Here is a 19,594-nt window from a genome sequence, read left to right as displayed (position 1 = left end):
CATTGCCTGAGAGGGCAGATGTCCCTTTCTCGCTTTGAAGCTAAGCAGGGTCAGTCCTGGTTACTGCATGGATGCCTTGCTGGGCTTGTTCTTAAACAGAGATACTGTTGTTTTCTTTAGGTGATTGCACCTTCACTTCCCTGATTGCAAATGTTTCTCACCCTGATGAAGGCTGGGCCACCATTAAAATGTGTGGCTGTCGCAGCAGCCGAAACTCGAGTTGGCATTTAATGAAAATCTCCCATAGTCTTGAAGTGCTTCAGCTATGTCTCCTATCAAAACTGACGTGACTAATCAAGCATTCATTGCTTTTGTATTTCCATAAATACATTTCATTTGGTCTGCATGCCTGTTAGTTTCTGCACTGTTACAGAGTGATACTGTTGATACCACTGGTTATTAAGCCTATTTAGTGTCTGTGTAGTTATTTTACCAGCCATTTGACTGATGCTTGCTTTCTTATATTGTCACATGGTATATCTTGTTTTTTTTGTTGCACTGGTGTCGGATGTGCTCAGTGAAGTTTTTTACTGATGCTGCCTTTTGGTAGCCTCAAATGTGTAACGTTGCTGTTTGTTACATTTCACTGAGTTTTTTTATGTTTTCAAGATTGGTTTTCTGATTCTACAAATAATTTGTTTTTGTTAAAACAGAAATGCACATTTTGTCTGCTCTGAGAACAACTTATTTACAGTAAAAGAAATTGTCTTTTTATGCATATATCTTAATCTGTTTAATTTGTCTAAATACTTCTTTACCATACACTTGGACAAACTTTTTCTCTCAAACTGTATTCAAGTGATTATCTCTACTTAAGTGTGCAGCCACCCTAGGTTTTCTCATGTTGCATAGTTTCTTGAGGTCTCACTGCGTGGTCAATGGCCATGTGAACTTTTTTTTTTTTTTTTTACCAGACTCCTTCGATAACTAGGAAAGTTGCGGGGAATTAAAAAGTCTTCCACGTCCTCGCAGGCACTCAACATGTGTCCCCCTTTTTTTATTCAAGGTTCATCAGTGATGTCATCCATGATATTTGTGATGTCATCTTTGATGTCCTAGGTGTTAGTGTTAGCAGTGCACGGTGGTGGCACGAGTTATGGTTCCTTAGCTTGCCATAACTGGCGAATTTCAGGGGTTTTTCGGTTTTACTTCGAACCATAACGTCCCGTTTACAAAGTTTTTTTTTGTGAATTTCATAGGTTTTTAATAGCGCAACTTAACCATAACGGCCCTTTAACAAAGTTTTTTTTACTGAATTTCATAGTTTTTTAGTAGGGCAACTTAATCATAACATCCCTTTAATAAAGTTTTTTACTGAATATACACTTTCATCATGTGAATTTGGGAGATATTTACTAGGATTCCCTTACTTTATATACATGTAACATAGAACATACTGAACCCCCTCGCTAATGATATTTGAAGGGCACGGACTGAGCGTCTGTCCGCGGACGGGCACGGACAAGATCAACACTACCCAAAAGTCAGGGGGTATCTGAAATTGTTCTATCATGCCATATAAAAACTGCACAAGTTTAAAAAGCAGCACATAAACACATTATATGTAGTAATAAATAACCATTGGAACCTACATGTCTCACACATAACCCATCCATTTAAATACCATGTATAATGAAATGGATTATACCATAACAAAAAAAGATATGCCTCCAACGTAATTACCTCACAGAAACTGTACAGCTAGGAGCGACAGTAGACGAACACAACACAACGAATACAAATTACAAGAAAGTAGTAAGTGAACTTCATTTTTCTTATATGTTTGTATACTTTTTGTATGAGGTGCAGAACAAATAATGTATTTCTGTTGTTTTCACACAGAAATGTGCAGTACTTTGGAGTGGCTGGAGGAGAATTTTCCGCATGGCGAAATTTCGGAAGATAGCTATAATAATGCTACACACTTCTCTGCATAAGCAAATTAATAGTCAGTACTGTATGGGTACTTAACATATAAATATTTATTTTTAACAGACCAGGTAAAAATTGAAGAAAGTCCACCAAAAGACACAGTGCAAGACACCTTGAAGCGCATAGAAGACAAAGTGGACATGCTAAAAGAGAATTTTAATGGGTTAAGGCAATTTGTGGAGGACCACGTCAAAGGAAAAATTAGATACCACTGTCCTACATGTACCTATCCACCTTCTCCATTTCCCAGTGAACTATCCCCAAACCCTCAAGAACAACATAAACGTTTCTACGAAACTTCCATCCCTTCATCCCCTCACAACCAGCCTGTGTAAACCCCTAATTCCCCTATATTTGTTTCAGTGTCTGCTTCCCCCTCTCTCTCTTAATTGCTGTATATGTGTTTAATAAATAAAATGCTATGTTACTTTTAATGGAATTGTATGCGTCTAATTTTTTTTGTAAAAATGTCCGCGGACAGCGCGCCTGTTCAGCCTGTCCGTAATTAATAAAATATGGATGTCGTGAGGACAATACACCTACCCGTACCATTCGCCACCAAGATGGAACTGTTCTTAGAACACACCAGCTGTCCAAGATGTCCGTAAATCAACAAAATGGGGGCGTCCTAAGGACATTTTACCTCTCTGTACTGTTCACAACCAAGATGAAACTGTTCTTAGAACACAACAGGGGTGCGGGATGTCCGTAAATGAACAAAATGGGAGTGTCCTAAGGACACTATACCTGTCCGTACCGTCCGCAGCCAAGATGGAACTGTCCTTAGAACAGGCCCGGTGTCCGGCATGTCCGTAGTCAAACAAAATGGAGGTGTCCTAAGGACACTATACCTGGCCGTACAGCCTGCAGAACATCTACACATTTTTCAAAAAGTCCGCGGACAGTCCTAGGATAGACAAAATTTTAGGGTGCAACCGTAGCAAAACCAATGCACTTTTCTCTGGGAGTAAGTGGTGGCTCTGAAAAGAGCCTTTTGGTGGTGTTTTGTGTGTTTGAAAAACTTGGATTCCTCAACATGTAATGCAAAATAGGTGACTATAATTCCAAAAAAGGTCGCAATGCATTTTGTACATTTCAAAGAAAAATCTGATTGCCAGCATATGTAAGATGGACTCCATCTCTGCGAAAAATGAATGTGCTACGAAACATAATATTTTCATTGTGGAAAGGGGACATGCCAACATCTCTTAGAAAGGCACAAACAGCCTTATTGACATTGCGCCCCGCTTTCTCCATTTGTGGACCAAATAAAGAAGAACGCAGCCACATTTGTCTTTGTGCAATACGAGAAAAAATTACTTGGCAATTTGGAAACATGTCCATAACCTTCTCAAGTCCTTCCTTCATTGCAAATTGCAAAGAAATTCCAGACACATGGCCTAAACTGTTTCCTCCAATATGAATGATAATTATATCAGGATGACGCTCTCTCTGTAAAGTAGCAAAGAGAGGTACCAAGTCCAGCCACTTCATTCCACGCACTCCATGCCAGTGCATTTCCACATGAGGGAATATAAGATCTGCAGATATACTGCAACGTTCTGCATGCACCTTCAACCAATGTATCCATGAGTCTCCCAAAATCCAGATAATCTGTTTTCGAGCACACACAGCCATAGCTGTCTGTTTTCCTCTCAGGAAAAAGAGGTTCTCACTAAATTTCTCCATTCACAACACACCCACTGGACTTTACTGACCAATCCCTAGCTCCGCTCATGCTCATTTGCATGCCTCTCCACCCCAGAATCCCCCTATGTAATACGCACTGCCTGCAGACTACCGCCATGTCCGCGGAAATGTAGAGGATCTGAGCGGGACGACTGTACATTTAAATAGTGTTCCCCTTTTCCCCTTTAAGGTGGGCTCTGAAAAGAGCTGTTTTCTTTGTTTTTTTTGCAGATGCCTGACAGACACCTGTTATTTTGTATTTTTTGGGGGTTTTTTTCTTCTTAGTTTACTCCTACAATCATCACATAACCTGTTCCAAAGCAAGCCTTACATTCCAAAAGAACATGGCATTTCCCAAAAAAGATAAAGAAACACAATCTGCTTCAAAATAAGCTGCATTACTGGAAACAATGTTCTCGTGGCTTTAGAAAAACATACCAGCTCTTAACATGAAAGCACGCATGCCGCGATTGATTGCACACCTACCAATACTTTGATCAGGACAAAAAACAGAACTGCTGTCCCATTTTGCTCTAGGGAAAGTTGGAAAGATGTTGATGACTGCTTGAACCAACTGTTCCAAATCTCCCAACAAAGTAGGTGAACTCACGTAGCCCAAATGGAAAGCACCATAGTGCAAAACTACCACATGGGAACTGTTCATCCTACGCATATCTCTGCAAACTTGAAGAATTGCCTCTACATTGCAATCAGTCACAGTGCTCCACACCACCTCCACTCATCTTACATCAAAATTGTTTGCCACATGCCTACATTCAGAATAGTGCAGTAAACCATGGAAAAAAATATCTCCGAGCATCAACACCCTGGCTGTCTTCACCTCTGCCATCTTCATTACACACACTCTCTTTCTACACAAATCAACAATGGCAACATCTGATTGGCTGATCCCTACAGTCCACTTTCCATGCTGCATTTGCTGTAAAACCCTGTATGTGGCATGCCCTACCCGCGGACAAGCGTGGTGTCTGTGCGGTACGTAACTCTTAGCCAACCCTTCTACCCTTTCCACATCACTCGCGAATCCATTCCCTCATTGGACACAGCTAAGCAGTCACACAACCATCCACCAATCACATCCAAGACCTCTACATCTAACTTCGTCATCAGAGTTCCGCACTTCAAATGTACTGTTGATCACTCTGAATACAAGTCTCATATCATTGCAAAGCACCTACTACAAAAATTACTGTGCAAGTCTCGAGGATTTCTACTTACAGCTCCACGCATACCCACATGCATGATTACAAAGTACAGGTATGCATATTTTATTCAGAGTACATGTGCAACTCTTATGATTCCATTTAAACAAATTAATGCCACTAAATCTGCATAGCCAATACATACATACCAACGCTCCCACTTTAAGCGCGAGACTTCTGATTTTTCATTGAAAAATCGCACTACTTCTTACTATCTCCCGCATAACCTATACATCTGTACCAACCCTCCCGATTCACGCGCAAAACTCGTTTTTTTATTAAAAAATGTCACAATTTTTTACTGTCTTCCGCCTAAATTAAAGCTACTTCCAATGCGATCGTATGAGAAAAATAAACGCTCCCGATTGCTGTGGTGACATCTCCCTCTCAGGTGCTCCCGATTTTTCGCATTTCTACTTAAAATATGAAAGTACTCAAATTTTTCCCATCTACTATAATGACCTATCGCTTCCAAACCTCTCTTCTATCTACAACACAGCTGCAAAAAAACAAGTGAATTTCATGAACTTGAAATTGTACTCATTTGCGAAGCAGGTTCAACTAACATACTGCAAATGACATATAATGGCTGCACATAGTCAAATGAAATTCCCGCATACACTGTGTTGAGATATCAAATGAGAATACTTCCACGAAAGTTGAAAAATGAACGTGTACATTAACATCGCGGCTTTGAACACACAAAATTACTAACTTCTTCCTTTTACAATTGCAGTGAAGACCACTCTCCTGAAAATCAACAGCATCTACACTACAAACAACTTATCCGAAGAAACCTGGTCATTCCACAAAAAAAAGTAAGTACAATACTACCTTTATATTCTTACTGTTCCTCAAATAGACTGTGTGGGTTATTTATGTAATTTGCACACCAAAAAAAAACATTGATTTCTGAACCATTCTGCCCACGAATCCCCATTTATTAATCAAAGATTAACAGGCAGAATGGCACACAAATTCCCGTTTTTTTGGAACACAAATAACATACACAAGCCTTAGAATGTTAGTACTACAAAACAAATACCTGTTTTAATTTTATACCATTACATTTACTATTAATGCTTCTCCTCACCACTAGCTCACTTTCTACTCTCATCTGAAGCACAGTGTAGTAACATACAAACAGAAAAATAGCCTTCCCAACTCATTGTAACTGCCCAATGCACATTCACACACCACCACAAACATCTTCCCCATCTTCCCCATCAAACTCATACACGCATGCACGCAGCACACATACATTGTAAAGCAGACCAACGCATACCTTCTTTTCTTTCAACAGACCCCAAAGAATGCCTACCGAAAAGCAAGTCCGTAGAAAGGAACGCAGAAATAGAGCAAATGAAAACAAAAGTGTCCAAAGTAAGCATCCATCTCTACCAGAGTTTGTACAAAACGTTGAAACAAAACAGCTAATGCAGTCATTGAGCGAAACAAAGCAAGCTTCAACTACAGAAACTTTGCTTCCTCTATCAAATTGTGGCACAAAACAGAAAATGCTTAACAAGAATTTGGCTACCACTACTGCTAACACTGCTCCTATAAATCCTGATATACTAGCAAGAAACAATAGTAAAAAAAGTATTTTAGCAGAGATTTTCCGCCACAGAGTCCTTCAGAATCTAATAAGAAGAGGAGCGAAATCATCCACAACCCTTAAAACCTACCGTAGAAAATTAATCCTAGAAGCTCTCGTAGACAGTGCAATCCTTCTCAAAAGGAAGTTATTTATTTTAGTTTTAAACAGGATGGAACCACTAACAAAACTAAGTACTAAACTACAAAAGAAACTTCACAATAAACGGAATGTCAACAAAAATAGATTTTCAAATATTTGTGGAGGTGAAAGGAGTCACACAATGACCACAGAACCATATTTTAATGAAGAAGCATACAAACAAAATCAAACAAACACAATTGCCATCCATAGCAGTGGACGAGGATATGAAAAAATCAATAATACCATCATGGAACAAGAAACACTGCTTACAAAAGTATCCCCAGAAAACTCAGAATTACCTCTCCATTCGACTGAACCAGACCGTCCAGTATACAAATGGCCGTGCACGACAATGTGTAATATTCCTAACAAATCTTTCAAATCTTTACCCCAGTTCCTCAATCAGTATGTGAAAGGTAAAGACAACATCAAAATGAAAGTGCTGCAAAATATGTACCTGTCCAGTGCGCAAATACACAGGAATACTAGGACATTCATTAGCCTGCATTTCAGGACCTATTTGCAAAATCACCTTCCATGATATCAAAATGATATCAACACATCATTCAAATGTAAGAAATCTAGTGTATAAACTGTACTATGCTAAAAGTACAGCTTTAGAACTAGCCAATTTAAATAACACTCTTCTGCATGGTACACCCAAATACCTACAAGAAGAAATCAACCGTATCCAGAGAAAATATTTTGGAAGTGAAAGCCACTTACACAATGCAATCGTTTTAGAACAGACTAGCAACAATTCTGCACATGGCAACCTTCTATTACACACATACACAAAATAAATACTAAAATTTAAAAGTACATCCGCTGAAGTACCAAACCATTTGTGTGTGTGTGTTGCCGCAGAACTTTTTACAAAAGTAACACAAAAACTATAAACGTAACATACAAAATAGAAGATAATGAAGATTCCAAATGGTTTGAATTAGCTCTCTACCTTTTAGCAGAAAACAAATACGAAATAAGTGAACCCCTAATATGTTGCAGTTACTGCACTACAAAACTTGACAACAACCTAACTCCTTCACATGCTATCACAAATAATTTGGAATTATTCCCACTACCAAAACCCCTGCAACAACTCAATTTGTATGAGAGCATCATAATTCAAACAGTACACCCATTTCAAGCAATAATATGCCTTCAACCAAAAACAGCAAAACCACCTCCCTCTGAATTGGTGAAAGGCATTTGTGGCAAAGTAGTTTATTTTCCATTAGATCTGACAGAAAATGTGCACACTCTAGGAGTGCAACGTCCAATAGAGCATTCTTTAATTGTCTTAGCAAATGGTGTACCAACAAAAGACAAAAATATTTGGCAACAACTCGTGGACGTACATAAAGTTAGACAAGCCTTGCAATATCTGAAAGATAATAATGAATACTACAAAGAAATACATATTGAAGAAAGCTTAAGGGAAACAACTGAAATAATTCAAGAGTCATCAGAAACCAGTCAATTTGAACTTCTGGATCCTGCTGCAGTATCCACTCTTTTGGACCATTATGCAATTCATCCATTGTACTCTAATGAGAGGATAGATGATGCACTAGAAACTTACTAAATGCGACAAACCAAAGGGTCACCAATGAGCATATGGGAAAAAAGTAAAGAAGCGCATGCTTTTCCACTACTATTTCCTACTGGCAAAGGAGGAAGATACGATGATAGACCCTCTCAGATAACAGCATCAGAATACCGCTCATTACGAATGTATTCTGAAGATCCCAGATTTAGACAAAATGTGGAATACATATTCCACCTACTCTTTGAAAGTGAACTAGCAACCCTATGTTACGGAGTTGCACATATTTTGAAATCTGGAACCCACTTTAAAAATATGTCAGCTATGCAATTAATACAAAAAGTGAAAGAAAAAGATGAGGTTTTACAATCAAGCATAACAAATCTGTTTGCAAACATGCGTGGTACGAAAGAATACTGTTTCCGACGTCACAGAGATGTACGTTGTATGATCAGAAACCTTGGACCACCCACTTGGTTTGTTACATTAAGTTGTGCAGAATATGCATGGGAAGATTTACATGATTTCCTACGCATATCAAACAACAACAAAACCAACATAGATAAACTAACACCTGGAGAACTTTGCTCTCTAGATCCTGTTAATGTTTCAAGATATTTCCACCATCGTTTCATTGCTATGCTACACTTTATTTGTAATAAAACTGTTCCTTCCCTCGGAGAAGTGCAACACTTCTTTTGGAGAAAAGAATACCAAGCCAGAGGAGCACCAAATATCCACATGCTTTTATGGATTAAAGGTGCACCTAAATTTGGTCAGGATAGTGATGCCACTGTTTTGCAGTTCATCCAAAAAAATGTCACTTGTGAAATCCCTTCACAAAGGACACATAGTGACCTTCATGGACAAATTGTACAATTTCAAAGACACAAATGTGGCACAAATATTGTCGTCGCAAACACAAAAGCAAAGGGAAATACTACACCAAATGCCGCTTTGGTTTCCCTAGACCAGTTACAGAAACAGGTGAAGCGAACAACTTCATGTCTTCAGTTCGATATAGTGTTAAAGGTAAATCACCTAAGAACATGTATTACATAAAAAGAACAGAAGAATCAAAATATATCAATGATTACAATGCAATCATTGCCCTCTTATGGAATGCAAACATAGATGTGCAGTACATTGCAGACAATTCCACTGCAGTTGCACGATATGTTACAGCCTACTTAACAAAAGCAGAAAAAACAGAGCTGCAAGACCTCTGGAATGACCTATCATCAGACAAAACACTATCTCAGAAATTGTACAGTCTAGCCATAACAATGCTCTCTCATAGAGAATGTGGCGCCTATGAAGCTGCAGATTGTTTAACCGGTACTACTTTGTATGGAAAATCTGAAAATATAGTATGGCTAAGTCTAGGTCCTGCTAAATCTAGAAAAAGAGTTCTCACATCATATGAGGACATAGAAACAATAGCCAAAAATGATCCCAACAGCCAAGACATTTTAAAGAACAATTTACTAGACACATACTACCCGAACAGGAGTACCACTTTGGAAACAATGTGTCTATACCACATAGCCCAAAACTTTGCATACAAAAATAATATAAAACCCCATGAAAGCAAAGGTAGATATAGAGTGACAGATTGTGAAGGCAGCTTAGTCAAACTTACCAAACGAAGCTTAATTAATCATGTCAAATTGTCTTTAAAAACTCCTCAACAGAAAGAATTATATTACATGTCCCTGCTACAACTTACTTTTTAAACCATGGAGAAAAGACGAAGAGATTCTAGATAACTATGACTGCTATGAAGACGCTTTCAAAGCAAATGAAAGCGCTATCACCAATGTGAACTTTACGTAGTACAGAACAATGTTGCGCAATGAACAGCAACATGAAGAAGAACTCCAGGCCCAACTAGATAAGGACACTTCCGACAGTAGTCAACCTTCTGTAACAGGAAATCAAGAACCACTAGGACAGCCACTAATAGCAAATGAGGCAGAATTAGCTATGACAGAAGTGGAAAACACCATGTGTCACTATGAAGAAGATACAGAAGACTTAACTGTACTACAATCAAAATTTAACAAAGACCAGCACACCATTTTTGAAGAAGTAACAAAAGAAATTGCACATGGTGTACAGCACGAAAATAAAGAATGTACCTGCCAAAATTACAAACCTATACTGCTATAAGTTAGTGGTGAAGCTGGTTCAGGCTAAACATTCTTAATCAAAATCATCAGCAAGTTCCTTCAACACTTGACAAACAACAAACTGTCAGCTGTTGTAACTGCCCCCACAGGTTTAGCTGCCTCCAACATAGGCGGTGTCACTTTACACCGATTACTACTCCTTCCAGTAGAACACCAAAACAAATTAGACTATTACAAACTTTCCACAGAAGCTGCAATTGAACTACACAGAGTGTTAAAACAAATGAAAATACTACTAATAGATAAAGTGAGCATAGTCTCCAACCTAATGTTGGCTTTGATTCACCTCAGATTGCAAGAAGTACTTAAAACAAACTACGAAGAACTCTTTGCAGGAAAACACATTATCGTTTTCGGAGATCTTCTACAATTGACACCAGTGAAAGGTGAACCTATTTTTAAAACCTTAGGACACAAACACTGCCGTAAAACTGTTGGCAGCATAGGAAATGTCAACCTTTGGCAACATTTCCAATACAGAGAATTAACAGAAAACGTGCGTCAATCTGCAGACCTCACTTACGCCAATATTTTAAAAAGTATTAGAATTGGTGTACTATCTCAAGAAGCACAAGCAATATTGAAAAACCGGCACATCCATGCACTTTATGGCGATAACACATGTCCTACTGATGTTATGGAACAATTAGCGCACAAAAATGTCAAATGTATGGCCTTAATGCAAACTCTTCCAAGCTGTTCCAAATTCAATGAAACAATTTAAAAAAAAAAGAAATGCAACCAATAATTGAAATTTGCTCCACAGACACACTGGACGTACATGGTATGACACTACCCATGTGTCAGCAAGCCACAACAAGAGTAAATACCTTAGAAAATTCAAGCTCCAACACAGCTGGGTTGGAAAAAATATTAAAATTATCCTTAAATTGTAGAGTAATGCTTAAACGTAACCTTGACGTGGAGCAAGGACTAGTTAATGGGGCACTGGGTACAGTTGTTGGCTTTCAAACATACCCACGTGACAACAACATTCAGTTTGTCAATATTCTCTTTGACAAACTTTCAGAAGTAAAAGGATAGGGCGCTCAACAGCTCGATTCCTTCTCTTCAAAGACATGTATGTACGTAGAGAACAATTTTCTCTAACTCTTGCATATGCAGTCACCATTCATAAATCCCAAGGTCTTGCCCTAGACAAAGCATTGATAGATAGACTTTAGCGGCCCCTGTCTGATGTTTGAAGTGGAGGAGACTGCTAAGGCAATCAGGCTCCAAGCACACAACCGCGCCCCTGGCCCGGATATGATACCCTCAGATTTGTTCCAGGACCCAGTTGACCTGTGGGCCCCACTTCTGACTGTGGCATTCAATGCTTGTCTCAAATCGAGGAAATATCCTTCCTCGTGGAAGAGGGCAATAATATTCCCCATTTTTAAAAAGGGAGACTTGTCTAGCCCCGGTGCTTATAGACCTATTTCCCTACTAGATTCATCGTTTAAAATTTTTGGGAGAATATTGCTGGCCCGTATGGAAGCCTGGCTTGGGGCACAGCCAGTTCTCTCTGACATCCAATTTGGGTTTCGTCCTGGAGTAGGCACCATAGAACAAAGTCTTAACCTGTATTTATTGGTGGCTAATACTGTGTTTGGTAGGGGCGAGGCTGTTTATCTAGCCTTTATGGACTTAAGCACTGCCTTTGATAAAGTAGATAGAGCTAAGCTCTGGGCAGTGCTTGGGTCCTTAGGGTGCCCAGGGGAAATCTTACAGGCTTTGGTTGACCTCCATACAAATAATGAGGCCTGTGTACGAAGTGGCTCTGGGGGGCATTGTACGGCATGTTTCCAGGTGGGGTGCGGTGTGAGGCAGGGCTGCGTGCTGGCCCCCATCTGCTTCTGCCTTTATATTAATGGCCTCTCACAGGACCTGATTGGAGTATTGGCCGATTTTTTAGTTTTGGGAGGAAGGGGGTTTCCAGTATTGGCCTATGCTGATGACACTGTCCTTCTTGCAAGAACACCTAGGGCCCTACAGATACTGATTAATGCTTATTCAAGGTTTATGGATAATCTGGGCCTAAAAATCAATCCTAAGAAATCGGCAGTAATGGCGTGCGTTGGCAGAAAACGTCCTGTGCCCATGAAACCCATGCTTTGTGCAGACGAAATTATTCCTAGAGTTAGGACTTTTGATTACCTTGGAATAAGTTTTTCGGAGGCCTTAAATGGTAAAGACCACGTGACCAAACAATCTATTAAGATGAGTCAACAGATAGGTGGAATTTTTAGATTTATGTCGAAGTGCAGGGGCCGGCCTTTGGATGTGATCCTTAAGATCTATGGTACTCAAACTGTGGCTTCCACCCTCTATGGCGCAGCTATCTGGGGTTTCCAGAATACAGGGGAAATACAGAGTAAGGAGAACAAATTCTTTAAAAATCTGCTTGGGCTCCCGTCCAGTGTATCTGGAATAGCCGTCCATAGGGAGTTGGGTGTGGAGTTTTGGGAAGATCAGTGGGCGTTGGCCCCTCTTTTATTTTGGATCAGGCTGTGGGCTAACGAGCAAGCTTCCTTGTGCCACACTATTATTCGTACCGTGTTGGGTAAAGGTGGCTGGAAAAAAATTCCATGGCTTGCGTATGTTTTCTCAATTCTGGGTGAAGCCAACTTAGGCGCCCTTTTTCCGCCTGATACTATTTTGACCAAAAGTGAGGGGTCTGTGTACAAAGCCTTGCTGGGTAAAAGCATAGCAAGCAAAAGAACTCTGCTAGAGCGTGGCCATAGCAAAGGTGAATTTCACTCAAGTATTAGTTGTCTAACGGGAATTCAACCTTACTTGCTTTGGAGTACGTTAAAAAGGGACAGGTGGCTGATTACAAGGGCACGGTTCGATTGCCTTCGGTTGCAAGGCAACACCTATAAATGGAAGGGTTTTTCTGACTCAGCGGGTTGCCCGGTTTGTGGACATGATAGAGAGGATCTCTCTCATTTGTTATTCTTCTGTATAGGGTATGCAGGCATACGTAAAATGTCTCTGATTCCTGCCCTTAAGAAGTCAACGATCCGCACACACAGGGCTGCTCTTGTGTTTCTCCTGAGCGCTGAATCAGTCTACACTGCATGGGCTCTTTTGACGTTTCTGAAAAGAGCGATGTATTTCAGAAATCGCATTGTGAAACTGCAAGGTGGCGAGGGCCCGTAAGAAAACTCTATAGTACCTATACTGGGTTAAAGTATTTTGTATTGTCTTTTTAAACTAATCTTCACTAAAACAACTTTTAATGTAGTTCATGTCGAGGCAACCGCCTAACTGCCAAATGTATTTGTATGCTGCTTCCGCCATTGTTTTTAACTATTTTTTCTCATGGAAGTGTAATTTTAAGATTTTTGTAATTTGAATTAGTGTAATAATTGTGTCTACTTGTCGTTTAATGGTTGCTTTATACAACCGAATAAACTTGTTTGACTGACAGATATTGGAAACACAGTTGTTAAAGAAGGCATGAGCTACGTAGCACTATCACGCTTAAGTACACTTGACGGTCTATTTCGAATCAACTTTGATGCAAGTAAAGTGAACGCTGATATTCCTTGCCTTTTAGAATACAATAGACTGCGTTCACTGTACACCCCCCATCTGAAATCATATCCTGTTCTAGAAAAAGGAAAACGTTGTAAAAGAAAACTAATTCAAACAGAAATGCAACAGGATCTGACTGCAAATCCTTCAAAGAAAGCAAAAGAAGCTAATACTTCATCAATTACCACAAGCAAAGAAGAACCTATTAGTGAAAGTAAAGGAACAAAAACTCTGAAAAAAACACTCGGACACAGAACTATCTGGTCCATTCAAAGTTTCAAATGAAACTGGTGTAAGTTGCTATGCAAATGTAGCAATGAATATTCTATTTCAATTGCCACCAATTGTTAACAACATTTACTTACACAGTACAGACCAATTGTGTTTGCAAATGTTAGTCCTTCATAGAAACGCAACAATCAATCCTGACAACACGTATAGTGTTCACAGAATAAGAGAAGAATTGGACTACTGTGCTGGAATGGTGAGGTTCACTATAAACTCACAAGAAGATCCACAAGAATTTCTAATGTACTTGCTACAAGTACTCGAAAACAAAAACATACCTATAAATGAAATCTTCCAGATTTCATACATGTGGAAACAAACATGCACTCTCTGTAGCAATGTGACACAGGAACAAATCTTTAATGAGCGATTTGTGTATGTATCCATACCTAATTGTGAATCCATTCCATTTCAGCAACTTCTACAATATGCAAACCATGGCAGATTATGTACTATCTGCAATTCAGATAATCGCTCCACCTTACTGATCCAAACACTAGGGGCCTCATCACGAGTTGGGCGGTAACGCCGGCGCTATTAGCGCTGGCGGTAATAGCCCTACCGCCAAACCCCCCAGCGCTATTAGTGCCGGATCACGGGTTTGTCGGAAGGGTTATTGCCCATTCCCCATTGGGCCCATTCGGAAATTCCTCATTTCCCATTTGGGCCAAATGGGGAAAATTCACGCTATTACTGCCAGCGGATTTCCCGCTGGCGGTAATCTTGCCGAAAATCGGCAACTTTGCCGCAGATTTCCCCCCAGCTCAGAGCTGGGGGGAAATCCGCCAAAGCCATGATCTGGCGGACACTTAAATGCGGCGGTAATAGCGCTACCGCCGCATTTAAGGGTTACCACCAGACTCGTGATGAGACCCATAGTAACTACATAATGCTAATGCTTCTACGTTACAATGCAAATGGTACCAAAAACAACTGCAAGCTGACTGGATTCACACACGGTCAAGTGTCACTTGGTAAGAAAACCTTCACAACAATAGGTATAATCTACCACGCAGGAGCCACAACCAATGCAGGTCACTACACTGCATATATTAAAAAGAAATGTGGATGGTTCGAATGTAATGATAGTAGCATTATTCTAAAGCAGAGATTACAAGCTAATCTTACAAACGCTTATTTAATCTTCTTAAAGCCAAAATTTTATAACTAATGTGTACTTCAACATTAACAAAAATTCAATTAAAAGACTATAAACAGTTAGAATACGCCAACAGGTATCTAACTGCCCAAGATTGTATAACAACCACACAGATAAATGAATACCACTGATTTGTAACAAAAATACAGAGTTAGAATACGCCAACAGGTATATAACTGTTTAAAAAATCTGCAACAAGCCAACATATAGAACATTAATCAGAAACAACAAGTAAACACTCAAAGGAAACAAAGAAATAGTTTGTAGCATAGCAAAGAAAGGTTTTTTTTAATCCGACAAGGATTTTTTTTCACCCAGACCCAATGATTTGAAAAACAAACACAGAAACTGAGCAAAATGCACAGTACACTGGTTTGTAAACTAAACATGAGGGTAAAAAAAAGCTAAAATGTGTATTATATAATGTAATAAGTCTTTATAAAATACAAACACTAACATGCTCTTTTCTTTTATCACAGACATTGAAAAAGAACATTTCCTCCAAGTACTAAAGTCATGTAAGAAATATATCGAATCTCAACAAATTAAACAGTAAGTATAATTTCACACATTTCATACATATTCGAATCTATACATGTGATCTATGGCTGTAATATGGTGAAGTGGCTGTGGGCAGGGCCTAGAGTCTTGGATGTATAACCTACGGCCTACACCCTGCGGCCATGCAAGCAAGACTCTAGGTCCTACCCACAACCACCGCAGCATATCAAAACCACGGTGGCTTATAACTTCACTGCTTATAACTTTGGTCTTAGGTGCATGGCCTGTGGCCATGCACCTAAGACTCTAGGTCGTGCACACAACCACCGCACCACATCACACCCATGCTGACTTATAACTTCAGTGCTTATAACTTCAGTCAAGACTCTAGGTCCTGGCCACAACCACAGCAGCATATCACACCCATTGTGGCTTATAACTTCACTACGTATAAATTTGGTCTTGGGTGCAGGGCCTTCGGCCAGGCACCCACGACTCTAGGCCCTCCCCACAACCACCTGATCGATGTTCGATACTACGTGTGTATCTATAGCTGTGATATGCTGCAGTGGTTGTGGCCAGGGCCTAGAGTCTTGGGTGTATAGCCATAGATATTCGAATCTATGGGTGTGCAGTATATACAACCCATGTTGGCTTATAACTTCAGTGCTTATAACTTTGTTCTTAGGTGTCTAGGTCCTGGCCACAACCACCACAGCATATCACACCCATTGTGGCTTATAACTTCACTACAAATAAATTTGGTCTTGGGTGCATGGCCTTTGGCCATGCACCCAAGACTCTAGGTCCTGGCCACAACCACCACAGCATATCACACCCATTGTGGCTTATAACTTCACTACGTATAAATTTGGTCTTGGGTGCATGGCCTTTGGCCATGCACCCAAGACTCTAGGCCCTACCCACAACCACCTGATCGATGTTCGATACTACGGGTGTATCTATTGCTGTGATATGCTGCGGTGGTTGTGGCCGGAGCCTAGAGTCTTGGATGTATGGCCATAGATATTCAAATATATGGGTGTGCAGTATATAAAACCCATGGTGGCTTATAACTCCAGTGCTTTTAACTTTTGTTTTTGGGTGCATGGCCTTCGGCCATGCATCCAAGACTCTAGGTCTTGGCCACAACCACCACAGCATATCACACCCATTGTGGCTTATAACTTCACTACGTATAAATTTGGTCTTGGGTGCATGGTCTTCGGCCATGCACCCAAGACTGTACGCCCTCCCCACAACCACCTGATTTATGTTCGATACTACGGGTGTATCTATTGCTGTTATATGCTGCGGTGGTTGTGGCCAGAGCCTAGAGTCTGGGATGTATGGCCATAGATATTCGAATGTATGGGTGTGCAGTATATATAACCCATGGTGGCTTATAACTCCAGTGCTTATAACTTTGTTCTTGGGTGCATGGCCTTTGGCCATGCACCCAAGACTCTAGGTCCTGGCCACAACCACCGCAGCATATCACACCCATTGTGGCTTATAACTTCACGTATACATTTGTTCTTGGGTGCATGGCCGAGACTCTAGGCCCTCCTCACAACCACCTGATCGATATTCAATACTACGGGTGTATCTATTGCTGTGATATGCTGCGGTGGTTGTGGCCAGGGCATATAGTCTTGGGAGTATGGCCTATGGCCTACGGCCATGCACCCAAGACTCTAGGCCCTGGCCACAACCACCGCAGCATATCACACCCATGGCGGCTTATAAATCAGAACCACACCCAAAGAAACAACATTTTTAACTGCGGCATGTACTCAATTATAATATTCGCTAACACCACGTGTGTCCTTAGAACAGTTTCAACTTGCCGGCGCACAGCACGGACGGCAATACTATCCTTATGAGACCCCTCATTTTCAGTAATTACAATCATCCTGGACAGCGCGGGCAAGGCGAATACATCATTAGCACCTGCCGCCTAAACGAATACAGTATTTCACCCATCTCTTACTCTCTGAACCTCCCCAAGCACTCTGACACACCAAAACACTCCCCAAAACAGCATTTCGCCTCTGGTTGGCGCCGCGCTGTCGGCGGATCCAAGGTGTCGGGCGCATCCAAACAATCTGACGCACATCACGTCTCACTTCAGCCAATCAGAGGACACGTCGCGTGTCCGCGGTCATGACGCAAGCCCCTTAGCCAATCGGTATCTTGTCCGCGGAGCGAACAGGGAAGTGTGACCGCGGAGCGGACATAGATATCACTAATTTTTTGAGACATACTTTTTGGTCGTTTTAAAGAAAACTACTGGGCGGATTGGCACCAAATTTACAAAAGCATGCTTTCGGGACCAAGGTCGTCCTCCTGCCGATTTGGTGAAAATCTGTCCAGCGGTTTGGGCTTAGGCGTGCGCAAAGTTTTTCCCCCATTCACTCTATGGGAAAAAAAGATGTTTTGGGACCCCCCCTATAACTTTTCCCCCACTGGACCAAACATCACCAAACTTTACAAATTCAGAGTGGCCCGTATACTTTTTTTGCAAAGTTTGGTGAGGATTCGTCCAGGGGGAGCAAAGTTATAAGCCGCCCAAAAAGTGCTCTTCCTATGGAAACAGCAACTTAACCATAACTACACAGCCACTACCGTGGCTGTGTAATATATACACACACACACACACACACATATGTATGTGTACAATGACACATGTGTGTGTCTCTCTCCCTCTGTCTCTCTCTCCCTCACACACACAAACTCTCTCTCTTTTTCTTTCTACTGATACATGTTTTGTAAATCAGATTGTGCATCAAAAGCATCCTGGTTACTATATATTCCCTAGTTGCAATGCTTTGAAAAGTGGTGGTGTATACTTGGATGGATCTCTTATCGCACTAATTGGTTCTATACCTGATACACATTTCTAATGAATAGAAATAGGTGAATGTATATAGGGTGCGTACTTCCCAGCATGTGACAGGTGTAATGAGGAACCTCTGACATATTAATACGGCCCAAAAAGAACTTTCCATTGCAGTTGCCAGATGGTTAATATTGAAGGATGCAGCAGGTAATTGGTCATTTCCTGTCCCACATTCTTGGCAAAAGGATGGGGCAACACTTCAAATAAGGGGACTTTAGAGTTGTGAGCAAACATTTCACCCACCACTGTGTCCATACACATAATTGTGTAAGTATTACCGAATGCAATGGGTACTAATGTTAGCAAGCCCAGAAGAATTAAAGGTTTAGTCTGGACTAGGAGTAGATGCGACCTATGAGTGAGGACGTGCATGGTATAATGATGTGAACTTAATGTTGTTTCTGTCCCTGTTGAAATTGTCACCTCTTGTCTCCCTTGTTTCCACCACTGTTTTGTCTTGGCAGAGCTTCCTCTGGGAGGTCCACAATGCACCTTGCAGGCTGCCAATAACAACTCTGCTCTACAGTTCCTCTGCTCATGGCCCACTGGCTCACCCAAGCCCAAACTGTCCTTCAGTGGGCTTTCAGTAAGCACGCCATTCGAGTCCCTCGCGGATGTCAATGAGAAGCCTGTGGCTGGCCTATCCGGGAAGAGCATTGTTTGCATGGGGAATTACACAGTTCCATCTCTAAATCAGAACTGCACGATCACTCCAGGTAAAGTGCTTCATCGCAGTTTCTCTGTATCTGCATCCTCTCTCAATGGCTATGTATATTTTTCCCACTTTTTAGCAGCATCAAACAACCCTGCTGCCAATACTAGCGTTCATAGCAAAACATCAATAGTAAATGTTCCCCTGCTTTTACCAAGTGTCCCCT

The 19,594-nt window shown here is 40.8% G+C and overlaps 1 protein-coding gene across 3 annotated transcripts in view; it reads left to right on the top strand.

Moving 5' to 3' along the window:
• VSIG10L (V-set and immunoglobulin domain containing 10 like) overlaps nt 1-19,594 on the top strand; it is a 427,245-nt gene that overhangs the window by 174,942 nt on the left and 232,709 nt on the right. For 2 of the 3 annotated variants that reach the window (XR_011260177.1, XM_069604794.1), the window contains exon 5: nt 19,181-19,432. The exons of the other annotated variant lie outside the window; for it this stretch is intronic. Coding sequence is in view for 1 of the 2 variants with exons in the window: in XM_069604794.1 (XP_069460895.1) it covers nt 19,181-19,432 (252 nt within the window). In the remaining variant the exon portion in view is untranslated. The remainder of the gene's footprint in view (nt 1-19,180; nt 19,433-19,594) is intronic. 3 annotated transcript variants of the gene reach the window in all.

The sequence above is a fragment of the Ambystoma mexicanum genome, chromosome 1p (assembly GCF_040938575.1).
Source record: "Ambystoma mexicanum isolate Mex_15411 chromosome 1p, UKY_AmexF1_1, whole genome shotgun sequence".
NCBI classification, from domain to species: domain Eukaryota; kingdom Metazoa; phylum Chordata; class Amphibia; order Caudata; family Ambystomatidae; genus Ambystoma; species Ambystoma mexicanum.
This window is presented reverse-complemented; position numbering and strand designations above follow the sequence as displayed.